This window comes from Sus scrofa, chromosome 17 (assembly GCF_054392235.1).
Source record: "Sus scrofa isolate SSC_HxYL_T2T_F1_AM1 chromosome 17, Sscrofa_HxYL_maternal_Yorkshire_Landrace_v2.0, whole genome shotgun sequence".
Classification (NCBI taxonomy): domain Eukaryota; kingdom Metazoa; phylum Chordata; class Mammalia; order Artiodactyla; family Suidae; genus Sus; species Sus scrofa.
The window spans coordinates 20897641-20913901 of record NC_139399.1 but is presented as its reverse complement, the minus strand read 5'-3'; the positions used below and the strand labels follow the sequence as shown (position 1 = coordinate 20913901).

The window sequence follows — 16261 nt, the reverse complement described above, 5'->3', positions numbered from 1 at the left end:
CCCCACAGTGGTGACAAGTCATGCCTCTCATTTCTAGGGGAACTGTGTGACCCATGGCATTGCCCTCTCGTGTGGTCACTCAGTCACCGTTATAAGTTAAAACCTGGGCACAGAACACCATGCCACTCTTGGTAAATGGTATGAGGCAGGGCTCCCTCGAACCCCCAGAGAGCTGGTGCAGTGGTTTCCCTGTGGTTTGTACACACACGCTTGTGCCACCAGAAAGTAAACTCCTACCAGCAGGGACATTGCCTTAATTGCCCGCCACTACAGCCCAGCACAGAGGGTACTGACACACTAGGAACTCCATGATGACGATTGAAGGAAGGCAGGGATGAACCCAAAAACGTCCAAGATGAGGCCAAGAGGGACATTAGCTAAAATGCTGATTGTAAGTTAGGAGCTGAGAGAATGACCAAAAGAAAATTATCTATAATTCTAGGTAAAAGCCATCTGATAAGGCAGCAAGCCAATGGCCTTGAAATATAGATGTAGGGACACCAAAGTCAGGCTTAGGTCCTGCCTTGAGAGAGAGTCTGGCAATTGGACTTCTAGAAACCTCCATCTGCACAGGTCAGCCTTCTCCCAGCTGAGTTTGAAATTCCAGAAGGAACTTTTTAGAATCTGCTCTTGTGACAGTGAGCCCAATAAACCTCTTTAACTTTGGGTGGGGGCCTTCCCTGCTTTGGCTGAACTATGTGGGCCAAAATCTGAAGGAACCCACCAATGCTTTGCCTCCTTCTCACCTTTATTTTTTTCTTCAAGGGAGCAGGGGTGATGATGAGGTTTGGTTTAGGCTTAAGGAGGGGTAAAGGGGTAAAGGACATTTAAGAGATGCTAAAAGTGTTCTGGAACCAATTCCAATGTGTGTGCGGTGGGGTGGGGGAGGGAAGGGGGGGCTTCCTCACACATCCAAGCAATTCTCCAGCACCAGCAGGGTGTCCTATACCTAATTCAACTCAATTCTGAAAGTATCTTCCTGAGCATAGCATTGGGTGCCACAGGTTAAGGGCACATCTCTACAAGACGGCCTGCCCCCACCTCCAATTCAGACACCAGTCCCAAGCCCAGGGTGTCACCTGTGCTCCTGATGGACCAGCAACAGCTCTGAGGTACCAGCGACCCCCTTCCTTGGGGTCAGTTTTGTGAGTGACTCATAGAATCTAGAGACCATTTTACTTACTAGATTACCAGCTTATTACAAAATGCGATAACTCAGGAACAGCCAGATGGCAGAACGGGCAAGGGATGGGAACAGGGCAGAGCTTCCATGCCCTTTCTGAGTGCATAACTCTTCCTAAATTGCCACATATTCACCAAGGTCCTAACTCATCCTTCTGGGTTTTGTTTTTTTGTTTTCGGTTTTTTCGTTTGTTTTGTTTTGTTTTGTTTTTGTTTTTTGCTTTTTAGTGCCGTGCCCACGGCATATGGAAATTCCCAAGCTAGGGGTCGAATCGGAGCTGAAGTTGCCGGCCTACACTACAGCCACAGCAATGCAGGATCCGAGCCCAGTCTGTGACCTACACCGCAGCTCACAGCAAAGCTGGATCCTCAAGCCACTGAGTGAGTCCAGGGGTCGAACCCAAGTCCTCGTGGTTACTAGTTGGGTTTGTTTCTGCTGAGCCATGGTGGGAGCTCCCCTTCCGGGTTTTTATGGAGGATTCATTACATAGGGAAAATTGATTAAAACATTGGCCTTTGGTAATTGATTCAACCTTCAGCCCCTCTCCCCTCCCTAGAAATCACGGGGTAGGACTGAAAGATCCCCCCCACCCCACAATTCAAGCTTGGTTCCTCTGGGAACCAGTCCTCATCCTTAAGTAATTTCCTAAGTCATTACATGAACATAAATCCAGTTAGTGATGGAAGGGGGCTTGTCATTAATAATAAGACACCTGTTTCACCTTTATGGCTCAGAAGTTATTTTAGGAACTGAGGACAAGAGACCAAAAACAAAAGATGTTTCTCATTGCTCTAATCTCTTTGGAAATTCTAAGCTGCAGTGCAGGTTGCAGACGGGGCTAAGATCTGGTGTTGCTGTGGCTGTGGTGTAGGCTGGCAGCTGTAGCTCCGATTTGACCCCTAGCCTGGGAACTTCCATGTGCCCTGGGTGTGGCGGTAAAACAAACAAACAAAGAAACAAACAAACAAAGACTTCTCTGGTGGCTCAGCGGGTAAGGGTCCAGCATTGTCACTACTGTGGCTTGGGTCACTGCTGTGGCACAGGTTCAATCCCTGGCCCGGGAACTTCTGAATGCTGTGGGCCCAGTAAAACCCAAAACCAAACAAAAAACCCAGCCAGTTAAAAAAATGAGAAACCCGAATTATGGATTCGGAAATTCAAGAAGGACATGACTGATGTGGCTCCCCCTTAGCCAGGAGCCTACCCTGGACCCTTCCCTCCACTTAGACCTTGAAGATCTCTCTCCTTGGCATTGAACTTTCTTTCCTGAGCCTAGAGCCCTGCTGTGTGCTGATGCCACTTCTGATGAGCCTGAGTGTGTAATTCTTTCCATGATGGTGTCAACTGAAAAGAAAAAAAAAAAAAAAAAGCCCAACAGGAGAGTTGTGAGTTAAGTTTTACTGGGGGCAAAATGAGGACTCTAGCCCAGAGATAGGGTCTCAGATGACTCTGAGGAACTGCTCCAAAGAAGTGGGGGACAGTATATGTGTGATTTTGGTGAGGGGGTACTTGAGGTCAAGCACATATTTTGGCCAAAGGTGGATGCTAGTCACAAGGAGCAGATGTCTCCATTAATTTTTTTTTTTTTTTTTTTTTTTTTGCCTTTTTAGAGCTGTACTCATGGCATATGGAGGTTGCCAGGTTAGGGGTCAAATCAGAGCTACAGCTGCCAGCCTACCCCACAGCCACAGCCACACAGGAGCTGAGCCGCGTCTTTGATCTACATCACAGCTCACAGCAACGCTGGATCCTTAACCCACTGAATGAGACCAGGGATCGAACCTCATGGTTCCTAGTTTCTGCTGCACCATGACAGGAAGTCCATCCATTAATGATTTTAGTGCTTTTCTAGCCATGAGAAGACAGAAGAATTTGGGCTTATAGAATCTTCTGAAAATATCTAACTGTCTGAAGGCCTGCTCTGCCAGTGCTTCCCTGACCTCCTTTCGGGGCATGTTGAAGGTCAGCAGCTGCTGTGGCTAGGGATTTAATCCTTGTAGAGGCAGATGGCAAGTGACAGTTTTTAGTTGGCAATTGTCTTCTCCTAGGCTCTCCTCCTACCCCCCACCCCACCCCCAATCTCCCACCCTCGCCCACCTCCATCCATCCAGGGAGACCAGCTGTGCAAAATCCTCTGGTCCTGAATGTTTCCAGCTTCCTCCAGTTCCCTTCTGGCCTTCTGCCAAATTCCTTCTACAATTGAAGACCAAGTCTAGGGGAGTTAAAACAGTCTGTATTTGTTCAAGAAGGCAATACTTTCCCACAACAAGATTTGAGAATTCCAAGGGAAGACTGGGGGGAGGATAGAGGTAGACATAAGAGATTCAGACCAGGGAGTTCCCATCGTGGCTCAGCAGTCATGAACCGGACTTGTATCCATGAGGAGGCGAGTTTGATCCCTGGCCTCGCTCAGTGGGTTAAGGATCCCGTGTTGCTGTGAGCTGTGGTGCAGGTCACAGATGCAGCTCAGATCTGGTGTTGCTGTGGCTGTGGCGCAGGCCAGCAGCTGTAGCTCTGATTCGACCCCTAGCCTAGGAACTTCCATATGCTATGGGTGCAGCAGTGGAAAATAAATAAGTAAATAAATAAATAGGCCAAAGCCAAACCTCACACCCTGCCGTCCCTGACTATTGGGGAGTGTGGAGTTGTGCAGACATACCACCCTCTGAGGCAGAAGCCTGCACTTGTTCTGCCTGCTTTTCAGGCTTCACATCCAGATGTTTTGGCCCAAGCAGCAGGTGTAGGATGGAAATTACTAATAGTTTTAGGATTTTCAAACTGTCCCTGTGCTCTGAAATTATTCGGGAAGCTTTAGGTGTGTTGTCTGCAAACACAGAAGATGCTCAAGCACCATTTGTGGAAAGGCAGTTACTCATACTTAAAAGATAGAAACTCTTACAAGTTAAGCATTGTATGCTTCAAGTGGAATGTGAATTGCTCCAGCTACGTAGGGGCATAATCTAGTCATGTCTAGAACAATTTAAATTACACACCCAGTGTTCCTGCTGTGGCTCAGCATGTTAAGAACCTGACATAAGGTCCGTGAGTATGTGGGTTCGATCCCTGGCCTCACTTAGTGAGTTAGATCTGATGTCGTCTGTCGCAAGCTTCAGCATAGGTTGCAGATGCAGCTCGGATCCCGTGTTGCTGTGGCTGTGGTATAGGCCAGCAGCTGCAGCTCTAATTCGACCCCTAACCAGGAAACTTCCATATGCTGTGGTGTGGCTGTAAAAAGAAAATAAATAAATTACACACAGCTTTGTTCCAGAAATTCTGCTTGTGTGAATCTATTCCACAAATAAAAGTAACAGATTACAAAATTGTATGTACAAGGATGTTTATTGTTTGCAGAACAACCTGAAGGCCCCTCAGCAAAGAAATGATTCAATCAACCGGGGTCTCTTCTGGGACGTGCAATATTATGCAGCATCTCTAAAAGGACAAGTTAGCTAACTATCTAGCTGTTGCTTTAGGGAAGGGGTCATGGTGCAGTATTAAGTTAGAGAGGCCGATTGCAGAGGAATAAGTGTGAGATGTATGATTATGGTATTTTTTCGAGGAGTAATCAAACAAAAACCGTTTTATATACCTGATCATTGTGAAAGCTTAGAGGTTACATCTCAGACAGGGAGGAGGGTGGATTGGGGAAGGCAAGGAGGGAGGCAAGAACCCCAAATCATAGAAAAATGAAAAAAGTATAAAATTGAGCAAAAATTTAGAATACAAAAGCTCACTTACATTATTACTGCAAATATGTGCATGTGTATATGCAAATGGTACAGACTAAGAGGTCACAGGGCAAAATGAGAACACTGACTCCATCAGAGGCTGGGAGTGTGGGCAATGTTTTGTTTTGGATTTCCGTTGTAATCTTAATATCACTTTTATGATAAACTTACATTTTTAGAAAAGAACGCTCAGAAGGGATAAGAAATCAATGGTTGGCAAACTTAAGCACAGTAAAATGATTATCGAGAATAGTTTAAAAAATCACTCACGATGTCTTGCAGATAGTAGGCACTTGACAACCCTTTGCCAAAGTGAAAAGTTAGACTCACAAAGCCTTGACTTCCTCTCATAAAGGATGTTCAAACATACACAGATTCAATGAAAAGCTCCCTAAATAAATTGAGCATTTGAATCCTAGATACCGACTCACCACATGCCCACTTAATTCTGGTGTCTGGAACTATTAATGAAATGAGAAAAGACAGCAATGATAAGAAAAGTACTACATCATGGCCCCAGTGTTTTCACATAAGCAATGAGGTCATTTTGCTTTCATGGAATTAATCTCAGGAGAGCTGGGACTTGAAATGTCGACACCAGCCTACAAGCAGCTGTTGTATTTTAATTGCTATTGTTATTGTTTTTAAAAGAATGACATGTAAGAAATAACCTGTGCATGTTCTGGACTTGAGTCTCAGCCTCTGATCCAGAGCTCATCAGGACTTCGAAGGCTGAGTGCAGTGCCAGCAGTGTCCTCTCAGGGCTGGGTGGAGAGTCCCCTCGTGCCCAGGGAAGGTGCTTCTCTCGGCTGCCCGGCCCCAAGCCCTCCGCCTGCTTTCTATGCTCAAACCTTCCAAATGTATCTTTGAGAAGAACACTGATAGCAGAGGAGGCTCAGAACAAGAGGTACCACTATCAGCATTCATGTTTTAAAACAGGATAAATTGTCTGATAATGTACATTCCGCCCCCCCCCCAGACAATTGATAATACCCAGCAACTTTTATCTCCAAATATGATTCAACAACTCCTAGGTGGTGGCGGAAGAAGGGGAGGGGACTCTCTGAGAATATTCCCAAAGGATCTGTGGGGGCATTTAGAGCATTAGATTCATTATTTTTTTTAAACGGTATTCATATTTTCTTATATGTATATATAGTTTAATAATAAGTCGATAATTAATAGGTGTATCTGCTCTTGAAGAAGGCATGCATGAATTCTTTATTTGGTCTCCCTAAAGACATAGCTTCTTTATAACTTTTCTGTTGAGAAACAGTTTTTTGAAGCTCTAAGTGGTTCACAGCAATGATGGCCCCTCGTCAAAGTGGCAGTAAAAGAATGGCTAGAGATGGTGTTGGAAGGAAGGCGAAAAGAAATGTAAATAAAGTATATTTAAAAATACTCGTGTGCATGTACCTGAAACGTGCACACAGGGTTGGGGGAATATTAGAAAGCAAACATGTCATTTAGAAACAGTTTCTTAACTACATGGATTGTTTCAGAGATGAGAATAGCAAACACTAATTATTTTTGTGAAAAAGCATCGGTGTGCCACAGACACATCCAGCCATAGATTGAGTCTACTCTGGAAGTTAGCGTGGCAATACTTCCTTACAAGGAAATATGAGCCTTTGTCTAGCTTTTATTTCTATTTTAGTTTAATGTCTTCATTACATTTTAGTTTAATTAACTTCCATGTAACAAGATATCACATACATGGCCATCAACACCAGTCTTTTCAAATCTCCCAAAGTGGGAAAATCTGGAGAGAGACAAGCCAGGGTTGAATTGTGGCTCTGACACTGTCTAGTTACTTTACCTCTTGGACCTCAGTTTCCTCATCTATACAATGGGAATAATGCCTACCTCTAAGAGCTGTTGGGAAGGTTTGCGGAGTGCCTGGCACAGTCCCTCGTGCGGTTTTTATCTGCTTACCAAGCATTTTTTGCATGATGCAGTGTGCCGGCCACTCCACCGGAGCTGAGAATGTAGTGCTGAGCAAGCCACCCTCAGGTAAAGCCTGGAGAGGACTGGTGCCGGCACATCTATTAGCTACAAGCAAGCACCTGAGGGAAGACTTGGGAGTGCTATTTGAAGTGCTGAAGAATCACTGCTCTTTGGTACCTTCAGAACATGTAGTGGCAGGGGCTGGGGGAGAAGGACTGGGATGACTCGCTCATGTTTGCTCATCTACGCAGCTCTGTGGCTGTTGGCTGCTGGCAAGCTCATTTCACAATTAACCAAATGAAAACCAGCAGGCAGAGCATCATGGGCTGGTCCATAGTGACCCGAAGTCCCGCTCCCCTTTCCAACCAAAAATCACAGTGCTTGATGGAGCAGAGCTCCCTGATCAGCCGCCACAGGACCCGCTGGTAAAGCTTATTGTCCGGTTTCTCGTGGGACAGTTCCTCCTGGTTCGCCGCCTGGGTGGTGTTGATGCAGCTGGTGACAAACTTCTCCTTGGTGACGTTGACCTCGGAGCAGCCGTTGTAATGGATCCCATCAGGGAACCGCCAATAGTTGGCCTCGTAGTACCTATTGCCCTCTGCCCCAAAGTCAATATCCAGCTTTCGACCTTGCTTAATGAAAGCCCCTGGGCGCATCTCCGCTGTGTGGGCCTCTGTGACCTGGGAGGTACTTGGCAGGGCCTTCCGGTTCCACTTGATTCTGTGCTTTATGCCCCTCGCCTTGACTTCGGAGAGCTGGCTGAAGAGCAGGATGCAGACAATGGCCCACCTACGTCCACCCAGGTGCTTCCTCATGGTGTCAGGACCTGCAATGGAAAAGCCTAGAGCAATTAACGTCCCCAGTGGGGTTCCCTGACTCCTCCCATGTGTAAGAAATTTTATTTCTTTTTTCTTTTTTTAAATTAGAGTATAGTTGATTGACAGCGATGTATCAATTTCTGCTGTACAGTGTAGTGACCGAGTCACACACATATATACATTCTTTTTCTCATACTACCTTCCAGCATGTTCTGCTCCAAGTGATTGAACCATGCATTCCTGCCACCTCTCTCACAGACCCCGTTATTAGCAGCCACCAGGCTCCTTGGGAGGTAGCCTGATACCGCTGCTCCCATCACATGTTCTGGGTACACAGGAGCCGCTGCCACCCCTGAGAACTCCAGGGCTGGGCCCCAGCTGCTGCATCTACATACCTGCTGTCAAGGGGGTGATAAACATAGAAAAGTCAGACAATATGAGACGACAAAGAAATAGCTTTTAGACAAAGGAACAAGACAAAAATACACAAAAACGACTAAATGAAGAGGAGATAGGTAACCTACCTGAAAAAGAATTCAGAGTGATGACAGTAAAGATGATCTAAGATCTAGGAAAAAGAATGGAGGCACAGATAAAGAAGTTACAAGAAATGTTAACAGGGAATTCCCGTCATGGCTCAGTGGTTAACGAATCTGACTAGGAACCATGAGGTTGCCGGTTCAATCCCTGGCCTTGCTCAGTGGGTTAAGGATCCAGCGTTGCCATGAGCTGTGGTGTAGGTTGCAGATGCAGCTCAGATCTAGTGTTGCTGTGGCTCTGGCGTAGGCTGGTGGCTACAGCTCCCATTCGACCCCTAGCCTGGGAACTTCCACATGCCGCAGGATCAGCCCAAGAAAATGCCAAAAAAAAAAAAAAAAAAGGTTTAACAAAGAGCTAGAAGATTTACAGAGATTTTAAGCAAGGAATGGCATCCTTGCACCTTTTACATTTTTCCTGAAGCATAAGTGGCAAGTGTTTTTCCAAGCTTGGGCTGCACTGGGTTAAGTCAATACCAAGTTTCTTGCTTTTGCCTGGGATTCTATGTATTCAGGATGATGATCTTGGTTTTCTCAAACGGCTCTGAAGCTGCAATTTGATTATGTGCAGGCGTCCTTTCCTTTCCCATCTCACCCCTGGGGACAGTGTGACCCCACCCTCCCCCCCTTAACTAGCTTATTATTGCACCGACTATGTGCCAGCCACTGACACTGCCTAACTCAATTCTCACACAGTGGAGGTTCATTATTATCTCCACTTTACAAAAGTTGTACCGGGATTCAGAGAAGTGAAGTAATTTGCCCAAGACCACACAAATTGGTGGCAGATCTGAATCCAGCTCTGTCTGATGCTCTTTCCCCTGTGCCCTCTTGCCATGCTCTACTGCCCTTCTGGGTTGCTGGAGGGTACGGTGCTCAAATTTTGTGCTTTTGCTCATTAGGCATGAAGGGCAGCCCCGATGGCCCCTGAGCTGAATGCACAGCAGGGCCAGTAAAGAATTTCAGGGAGGACAGGAGGGCTTGGGGGAGCTTGGCAAGCCAAGGTGGCCCCAGGGCATGAGAAACACTGCTGCTGACCTCAGGAAATACCCCTGCCCACCCACACCCCCAGCCCCCCAGTCCGGTAGTTTGTCACATCTGGTTCCTGAAACTACAATAGCTATTGTGGAAACCCACCTCCCAAGGTCAAGTGTTTGGGGCATTCCAGCACCTGGACCTTTGTGTGGATCAAGGATACAGGGAGAGTTACTATCACAGAGCCTGCTTAAGCTGCCTCCTGGATGGAGAGGGACTGAGTCCACGGCTGCCAGAGGTGGAGGAGGTTGAAAGTTAGCTTGCTTAGGTTCTGGCCTACCCTCTCTGCAGTATTTCTAAAAGTGATTAGTACACTTTTAGAATATGTTTAACTCTGGTGTGACACTGGTTCCTATGTAGAAAAAGAAGCAAAATGCAAACTAAGTGTACATCCTGGCTTCTGCGAAGGCCTCTGCCAACCTCTTTTTTCTTGCAGGCATCACCTAGTCACTGCCCCAGGGTGGGCAGGAGTGAGCACCCAGGCTTCCAGCCTCCCTCCCACCCCACCCCCCAGTCACAGTGAGCTCAGACGAGCTTTCTCCAGACAGATCCAGGCATAAAGCAAAATTCAAATTAATCTCCTAATCAGAAGCCATGCCCTGTGTCATCAGCCCATCCCCTTTGGTAGAAGAAATCTTAAAGAAGAATGATATAAATTATGCGTGGATAGAGATCTTGAGAAAGTAATTAGTCTTCAGAGGGCTTCAAGGCAAAAGAAAATCCCAACCAGCTGACCCCAAAATAGCATTTTATTGTAGCACCAAAACATAGACAGCGCCATGGGATGTTTGAACACTCTCACAAGTGTCCCCAGACCTGGGACCCATCCCAGGAGGTGGGAGTAAAGAAATCAGTGCATGGTTTGCATTCTGGCTAGAAATGAACAGCCCTGCACAGAAATGGAATCCACATGCAAACTTTGCCCCCCACGTACCTTGGGATCTTTCCTGGAGCACGGTGCACCCCTGGAGCTGCTGACCCGGGGTCTTCCTGCACACACTCCTGGGCCTGCCCAACTATGTAGGAGCTGCAGGGGGAGGGGCTTTCCTGCTGCTTTCCAAATATGGGAGCCCTTCCCTCCCTGCCAGGACCAATCAGGGGTTTCCAAGGGCTTCTTTGCCTTGAGAAGGATGGACCCTTTTGTTACTCTCACACATGAACACCAGCCAAAGAATTTGATGAAGTCTGGAAAGATATAAATAAGATAAAAAATATATAAATATAAAGAAATAAATAAGACAGACAAATTATCCCCAAATGTGGGTGAATTCACCAACCTGGAAGCTCTTTGAACCTCATACCAGGAACTGGGGACAAGTCAAATATTATCACAAAAGATGCTCCTTTTAGCCATATCACTCAAGCAGTTACAAGGATTTAGAAGGTCTGTACCAAGAACTGACGATGAGGATTAAATATTTATTTCTTATTCCATCACAGCAGCACAGCTGTACGGATGGGTGGCTGCCACTGTCCAAGGAGTCCATTTAGGGCAATTTTTTTTTTTTTTGGTCTTTTGTCTTTTCTGGGCTACACCTGCAGCATATGGCAGTTCCCAGGATAGGGGTCTAATTGGAGCTGTAGTTGCTAGCCTACACCACAGCCACAGCAACTTGGAATCTGAGCCACGTCTGTGACCTACACCACAGCTCACGGCAACGCCAGATCCTTAACCCACTGAGCGAGGCCAGGAATCAAACAGGCAACCTCATGGTTCCTAGTCAGATTTGTTTCCGCTGTGCCACGACGGGAACTCCCGTTTAGGGTTTTTTAAAAAAAACATATTTGGAGAGGTGCCTTTTAGATTGAAATGAAAAGTATTAGAAAGAAAATTCTTCTCCTTTTATATCTAAAAGAGGGTGTTTTAAACAAGTCTTGCTTGAGTTCCTGTAGTGGTGCAGAGGTTAACGAATCCGACTAGGAACCATGAGATTGCAGGTTCGATCCCTGGCCTCGATCAGCGGGTTAAGGATCCGGCGTTGCCTGAGCTGTGGTGTAGGTTGCAGATGTGGCTTGGATCTGGCGTTGCTGTGGCTGTGGTGTAAGCCGGCGGCTACAGCTCCGATTCGACCCCTAGCCTGGGAAGCTCCATATGCCACGGGAAGCAGCCCTAGAAAAGTCAAAATAAAGAAATAAACAAACAAACAAACAAATCTTGCTGGATATGAATGCTGTCCTGCACTTAAAGACCAGCTTTAGAAGCAAAAGGGCCTTTGCTGGGCAGCCCCTGTGGGAAGGACCAGGTGGGGAAGAGGGTGAGAAATCAGCTGACCCTGTGACCCGCAGCCACAGCCGGAAGTGATGGACCACACTTCCGTGGGGTAGCTTCCCTGGAGAAGCAGGGCTAATGTTGGGTGGAAGACAAAATGAGAGGACTTGCCAGCACTCTCTGTTGCCAGGGCCATGTGGGAATGCTTGAACCAGTGGATTATTCCAAAGGCCAATAAGTTGAAGATTTATGGAAACCTAGAGGACAGAGACAGAGGAAGATGAAATAGACATCGTTCAAAGATGATGGGGGCCCGAGAGTGGGTTTCCTCAGAGGACCTTCCTCTCTGGCGGTGCCCAGCCCAGCTGGGAGGGGCTGTGTGTAGTTACCCAGAGAATCCACAAAGACATACACGGATGTCCCTGTTACAGTCATTACTGCAACGCCAAGTCAAAAGTGAATTCTGGAGGTGAGACTGGGGCGAGATATACCTGTAAAAAGGATTGATCTTTACCCCAGGACCCTATCAGTGTTCTCCAGATTCGCTTCAAAGCGCTTTTTCCAACCACATTAGGTGGCTGCTTTGGGGATGACCAGCAGATGGCGCCAGAAAGAGTTTACAAAGGCTTTTCACCCTGGCGGTGGGAAGTCCTGAACTGAATGCTGTCCCTGCCGGCCTTCCTCTGCTCCAGGTGGATTTTCAGTCTCCACAGGGGCTTTCTTTCTCCTCTGACTACGTCTGTGTGTGTGTGTGTGTGTGTGTGTGTGTGTGTGTGTGTGTGTGTGTGTGTGGTCTTTTATTTCTTTCATCAGCATCTTATAGTTTTCAGAGTACAGGTCTTTTGTCTCTTTTTGTTTGTTTGTTTGTTTTGTTTTGTTTTGTTTTTGTCTTTTTGCCATTTCTTGGGCCGCTCCCGCGGCATATGGAGGTTCCCAGGCGAGGGGTCTAATCGAAGCTGTAGCCACCGGCCTACGCCAGAGCCACAGCAACACGGGATCCAAGCCTTGTCTCCAACCTACACCACAACTCGCGGCAACGCAGGATCCTTAACCCACTGAGCAAGGCCTCCTCTGACTACTTTTAAAAATTATTCAATTTTCCTCTCCAAACAAATGAAAAACTCTTTTCTTTTTCTTTTTAGAATCATAGACCTTTTGGTTTTGTGAACACACACATACCCTAAGTACAAACTTTGTATAAACTGTTTGTCAAATGCAAAAGAGAAAGAGAAAATGACTCGATATTTTGCTACCCAAAACAGCTGTCAGTATGAGTTTGTTCAACATAATAAATGCTTAGGGTAATAATTAAGGTTTAGGATGTTTAGAGCTGAAAAAGTCTCAGGATCCTCTGGTCTAGCTCTTTCACACTGTAAGGTCTTGGGGCCCAGATAGGCCCAAGGTCATCCAGCCAGGAGGGCCCATTGCTCTGTTCTGAACTCTGTGTACTGTCCACCCTGCCTGTGCCCATCTGGTGCAATCGCCCTGCCGCCCCCAGGCCCTCTCCATCCCCCTTCTTTCTATTCCCTTTCAGAGGAAGACTTTGCCCAGAGGGTGGTGGGAGGTTGGCTTAGAGCTGATGAGGCTGTGGATCTCTCTGGTCAGTGAACAAAAGGCTGTTCTCAGAGGCACAGAGGCGTGTGGAAGGCTGTGAAAATGTTCGAGAAGATGGGAGGAGCTCTGGAAGCTGCAAACAAAGCCAGAAAACTGTTACCCAGATGCAGAGTGCAGAGCTGCTCCAATCCTGCCTGGCGCTCAGCTCCTCCCTGTAAACATCAACAAACAGCCAAAGAATTAGTGAGAGAACATTCATTTCTTCAAATGAGCTGAGAGGCCAAGTCTAAGTGAACTGTGTTTTCCACCATCGACAATTATATGGGGAAAAGAATGTAGCTCGTCTTTGAGAACACTGGGAGAATCAGACAAATTTCACAGGACTGGGTGCTCCACACTGTGAAGGACTATGATGTATTTCTCTCCAACAGGAATAATAGAAAATCGTGTGGATTTTTTTTTTTTTTTTTGTCTTTTTTTTGCTATTTCTTGGGCCGCTCCCATGGCATATGGAGGTTCCCAGGCTAGGGGTCCAATCGGAGCTGTAGCCACTGGCCTACACCAGAGCCACAGCAACGCGGGATCCGAGCCGCGTCTGCAACCTACACCACAGCTCACGGCAACACCGGATCGTTAACCCACTGAGCAAGGGCAGGGATCGAACCCGCAACCTCATGGTTCCTAGTCGGATTCGTTAACCACTGCGCCACGACGGGAACTCCTTGTGTGGATTTTTAAAAAGGAACAGGGAAAGACAGTTCTAGAATGCACAAATGAATCATTATTATATTAATTCCTCATCTGATTAGTTCTTAGGCCTTTTTGAAAGCATATAGAAATAAATAAAGTGACTGCTAAGGTAGAAGATGCCATGGCAAAATAAGTGCATCTGGGAAGGTTAGTGTGTTGGAATCACCCATCACATCTTGGCTTCTTTTTTTTGTCTTTTTGCCTTTTCTAGGGCCACTCCTGAGGCATATGGAGGTTCCCAGGCTAGGGGTCTAATGGGAGCTGTAGCCGCTGGCCTACGCCAGAGCCATAGCAATGTGGGATCTGAGCTGTGTCTGCAACCTACACCACAGCTCACGGCAACACCAGATCGTTAACCCACTGAGCAAGGGCAGGGATCGAACCCGCAACCTCATGGTTCCTAGTTGGATTCGTTAACCACTGCGCCACAACGGGAACTCCATCACATCTTGGCTTCCTGAAGATGTATTAAGTGTCTGTTATGTGCTTGGATCATGTCATGCCAAGGAAGGGAGATCAGAGAGATGCAGCTAAAGTAGCTCATGGCCTAATGGAAAGAACTGAAATGTACTTTGGAAAAAAAATTTCTTATTAGGTAGCGGTGTAGCTGTGTGAACAGTGAGACTCAATTTTTTTCTTTTTACTGAGGTCTGCTATACACACAGAAAGCTGAACATATCCTAAGTATACAGCATTATGTACTTGTACAAACAGAACACACCTGTGTAACCGGCACCCAGATTAAAAAGTTGAACATGACAAAGCCTAAAGCCTCCCATCTCCCTGTTGGGTCACTGCCCCTTCCTTGTATTGCTGGCTCCTTATACCATAGATGAGTTTTGCCTGTTGTTGTACTTCATTAAATAGAACGAAAGGAGTTCTCATCATGGCTCAGCAGTTAACGAAGCCGCCTAGCATCCGTGAAGGATGCAGTTTTGGTTCCTGGCCTCGCTCAGTGGGTTAAGGATCTGGCATTTCCAGTGTAGATCACAGATGAGGCTTGGATCCCATGTTGCTGTGGCTCTGGCGTAGGCCGGTGGCTACAGCTCCGATTGGAGCTGTACAGCTCCCTAGCCTGGGAACCTCCATATACCACAGGCGTGGCCCTGAAAAAAAAAAAAGAAAAAATAGAATTATCGAAAAAAATCTTTTGCACCTGTCTTGCTCATACTGCACATGTGAGATTTACCTACATTGTGTATAGTTGTAGCTTGTTTGTTCCATGGTGAGATTTCTCCATTCCCACCCCCTCGGGGGGGTGGGGGCAGGCATTTGGGTGGTCTCTATCCTGCAAGAAGACCACCGCTGGAACATTCTTGCATGTGCCTTTGGTGAACGTGTGGTCACTTCTCGGTTGGTTGTACACTCTGATGGGGAGACTTGCTGGGTCATAGAATATGTCCAGGCTAAGCTTTTCTATTCTTAGAATTTTGATTATTGCCTTGTGCAAATCTTAAATACACCTTCCTCTCTGGCTTGCTCACTTTCCAAGCACTGTTGGCGGGGGCGGGGGGGTGGTGGTTCATGGGGGTTCTCATCACACTTGACAAGTGGCAAGCAGTCATCTGGAGCATTCCATTGCTCTTCACACGCTTGCTTGAGCTCACAGACCTTGAAGGACTGTGCTCCATTTGCACCTCTTTGCCCACATCTAGCACAGTGCCTAGTGTCTAGACACATCTAGCTTCCCTCGATCCCTTGGTTATCAGTGACCTGGTTGAGGACATTGTTGTCAGAGCTGCACATAGAGCAAAGGGGCCAAGGTGGGCTGTGCGCCAGGCTCAACACACCAAATCGCAGCAGGTCAGGATAGATAAAATCAGCAAGAGGCAATTTAACAAGGCTTTATTTATTTAACAGCTGTATACTTGTTAAAAAAAAAAAAAAGAAAAAAAGAAGGCCATCAAGGGCAGCATGCTAAAGACCTATGGTGGTGGTTGAAACTCTGGAGCAGACAAGTGTCTGGAAAAGCAGTCTAGCCCACAGGGCCAGCAAGCGCTTGGAGAGCAAATGCTGCACGAATCAAAAGGCCATTTCTTCTGCCGTCTCTGCCATCGCTGCTCAGCCGAAGACGGCGTCTGGAGCTGGGCTGTCGGGGGACTGATTCAGGATGGGGAGGGGAGAAGGTGGGGCGTGGGAAGGAGGTGAGTGAGGGGTGGGAGGGTTCCTCATGGCACTTTGGGGGGACCACGGAGGGCAGTTACTCGGCCTGGGCATCCCTAAATATTTGTGGAAGAGGGTGCTCATAAGTGAGAAGATGGAGAACCACTGAAGACTTAGAGCAGGGCGAACAGCACGAAGGCTGTGCTTTAAGTTGATCAGAAAGAACTGATCCGGGAAAAGGCAGAAACTTCCCCCTGAAGGTCCTAAGAAGGGCAGAGAATGCCAGAGGGGCCACCACGTTAAAGCTCCTCATTCAGTCTCCCACCACTTTTCACCTGTATCTGATGTGTTTTAAACACATAATTAACCTGGTGAGTTAATCTGCGGTTTGTCTTCTC

General features: G+C 46.9%; 1 protein-coding gene across 2 annotated transcripts; it reads right to left on the bottom strand.

Annotated features, from left to right (window-relative positions):
- Positions 1 to 4503: 4503 nt before the first annotated feature.
- PRND (prion like protein doppel) lies at positions 4504 to 10241 on the bottom strand. Of its 2 annotated transcripts, none has more exons than XM_085004242.1 (2): positions 10182 to 10241; positions 4504 to 8244 (listed from the first exon to the last, which is right to left on the bottom strand). In XM_085004242.1, exon 2 carries the CDS (start codon positions 7671 to 7673, stop codon positions 7137 to 7139), a length of 537 nt encoding a protein of 178 aa, XP_084860368.1. In that variant the 5' UTR covers positions 7674 to 8244; positions 10182 to 10241; the 3' UTR covers positions 4504 to 7136. The 2 variants fall into 2 exon arrangements, with proteins under 2 accessions (XP_084860368.1, XP_003359928.1); XM_003359880.4 differs by having other exon boundaries at positions 4504 to 7684.
- Between the last annotated feature and the right edge of the window lie 6020 nt (positions 10242 to 16261).

Excerpts from the sequence above, each read along its gene's own strand:
- PRND (XM_085004242.1), bottom strand. The coding sequence starts at position 7,673 with ATGAGGAAGCACCTGGGTGGACGTAGGTGGGCCATTGTCTGCATCCTG.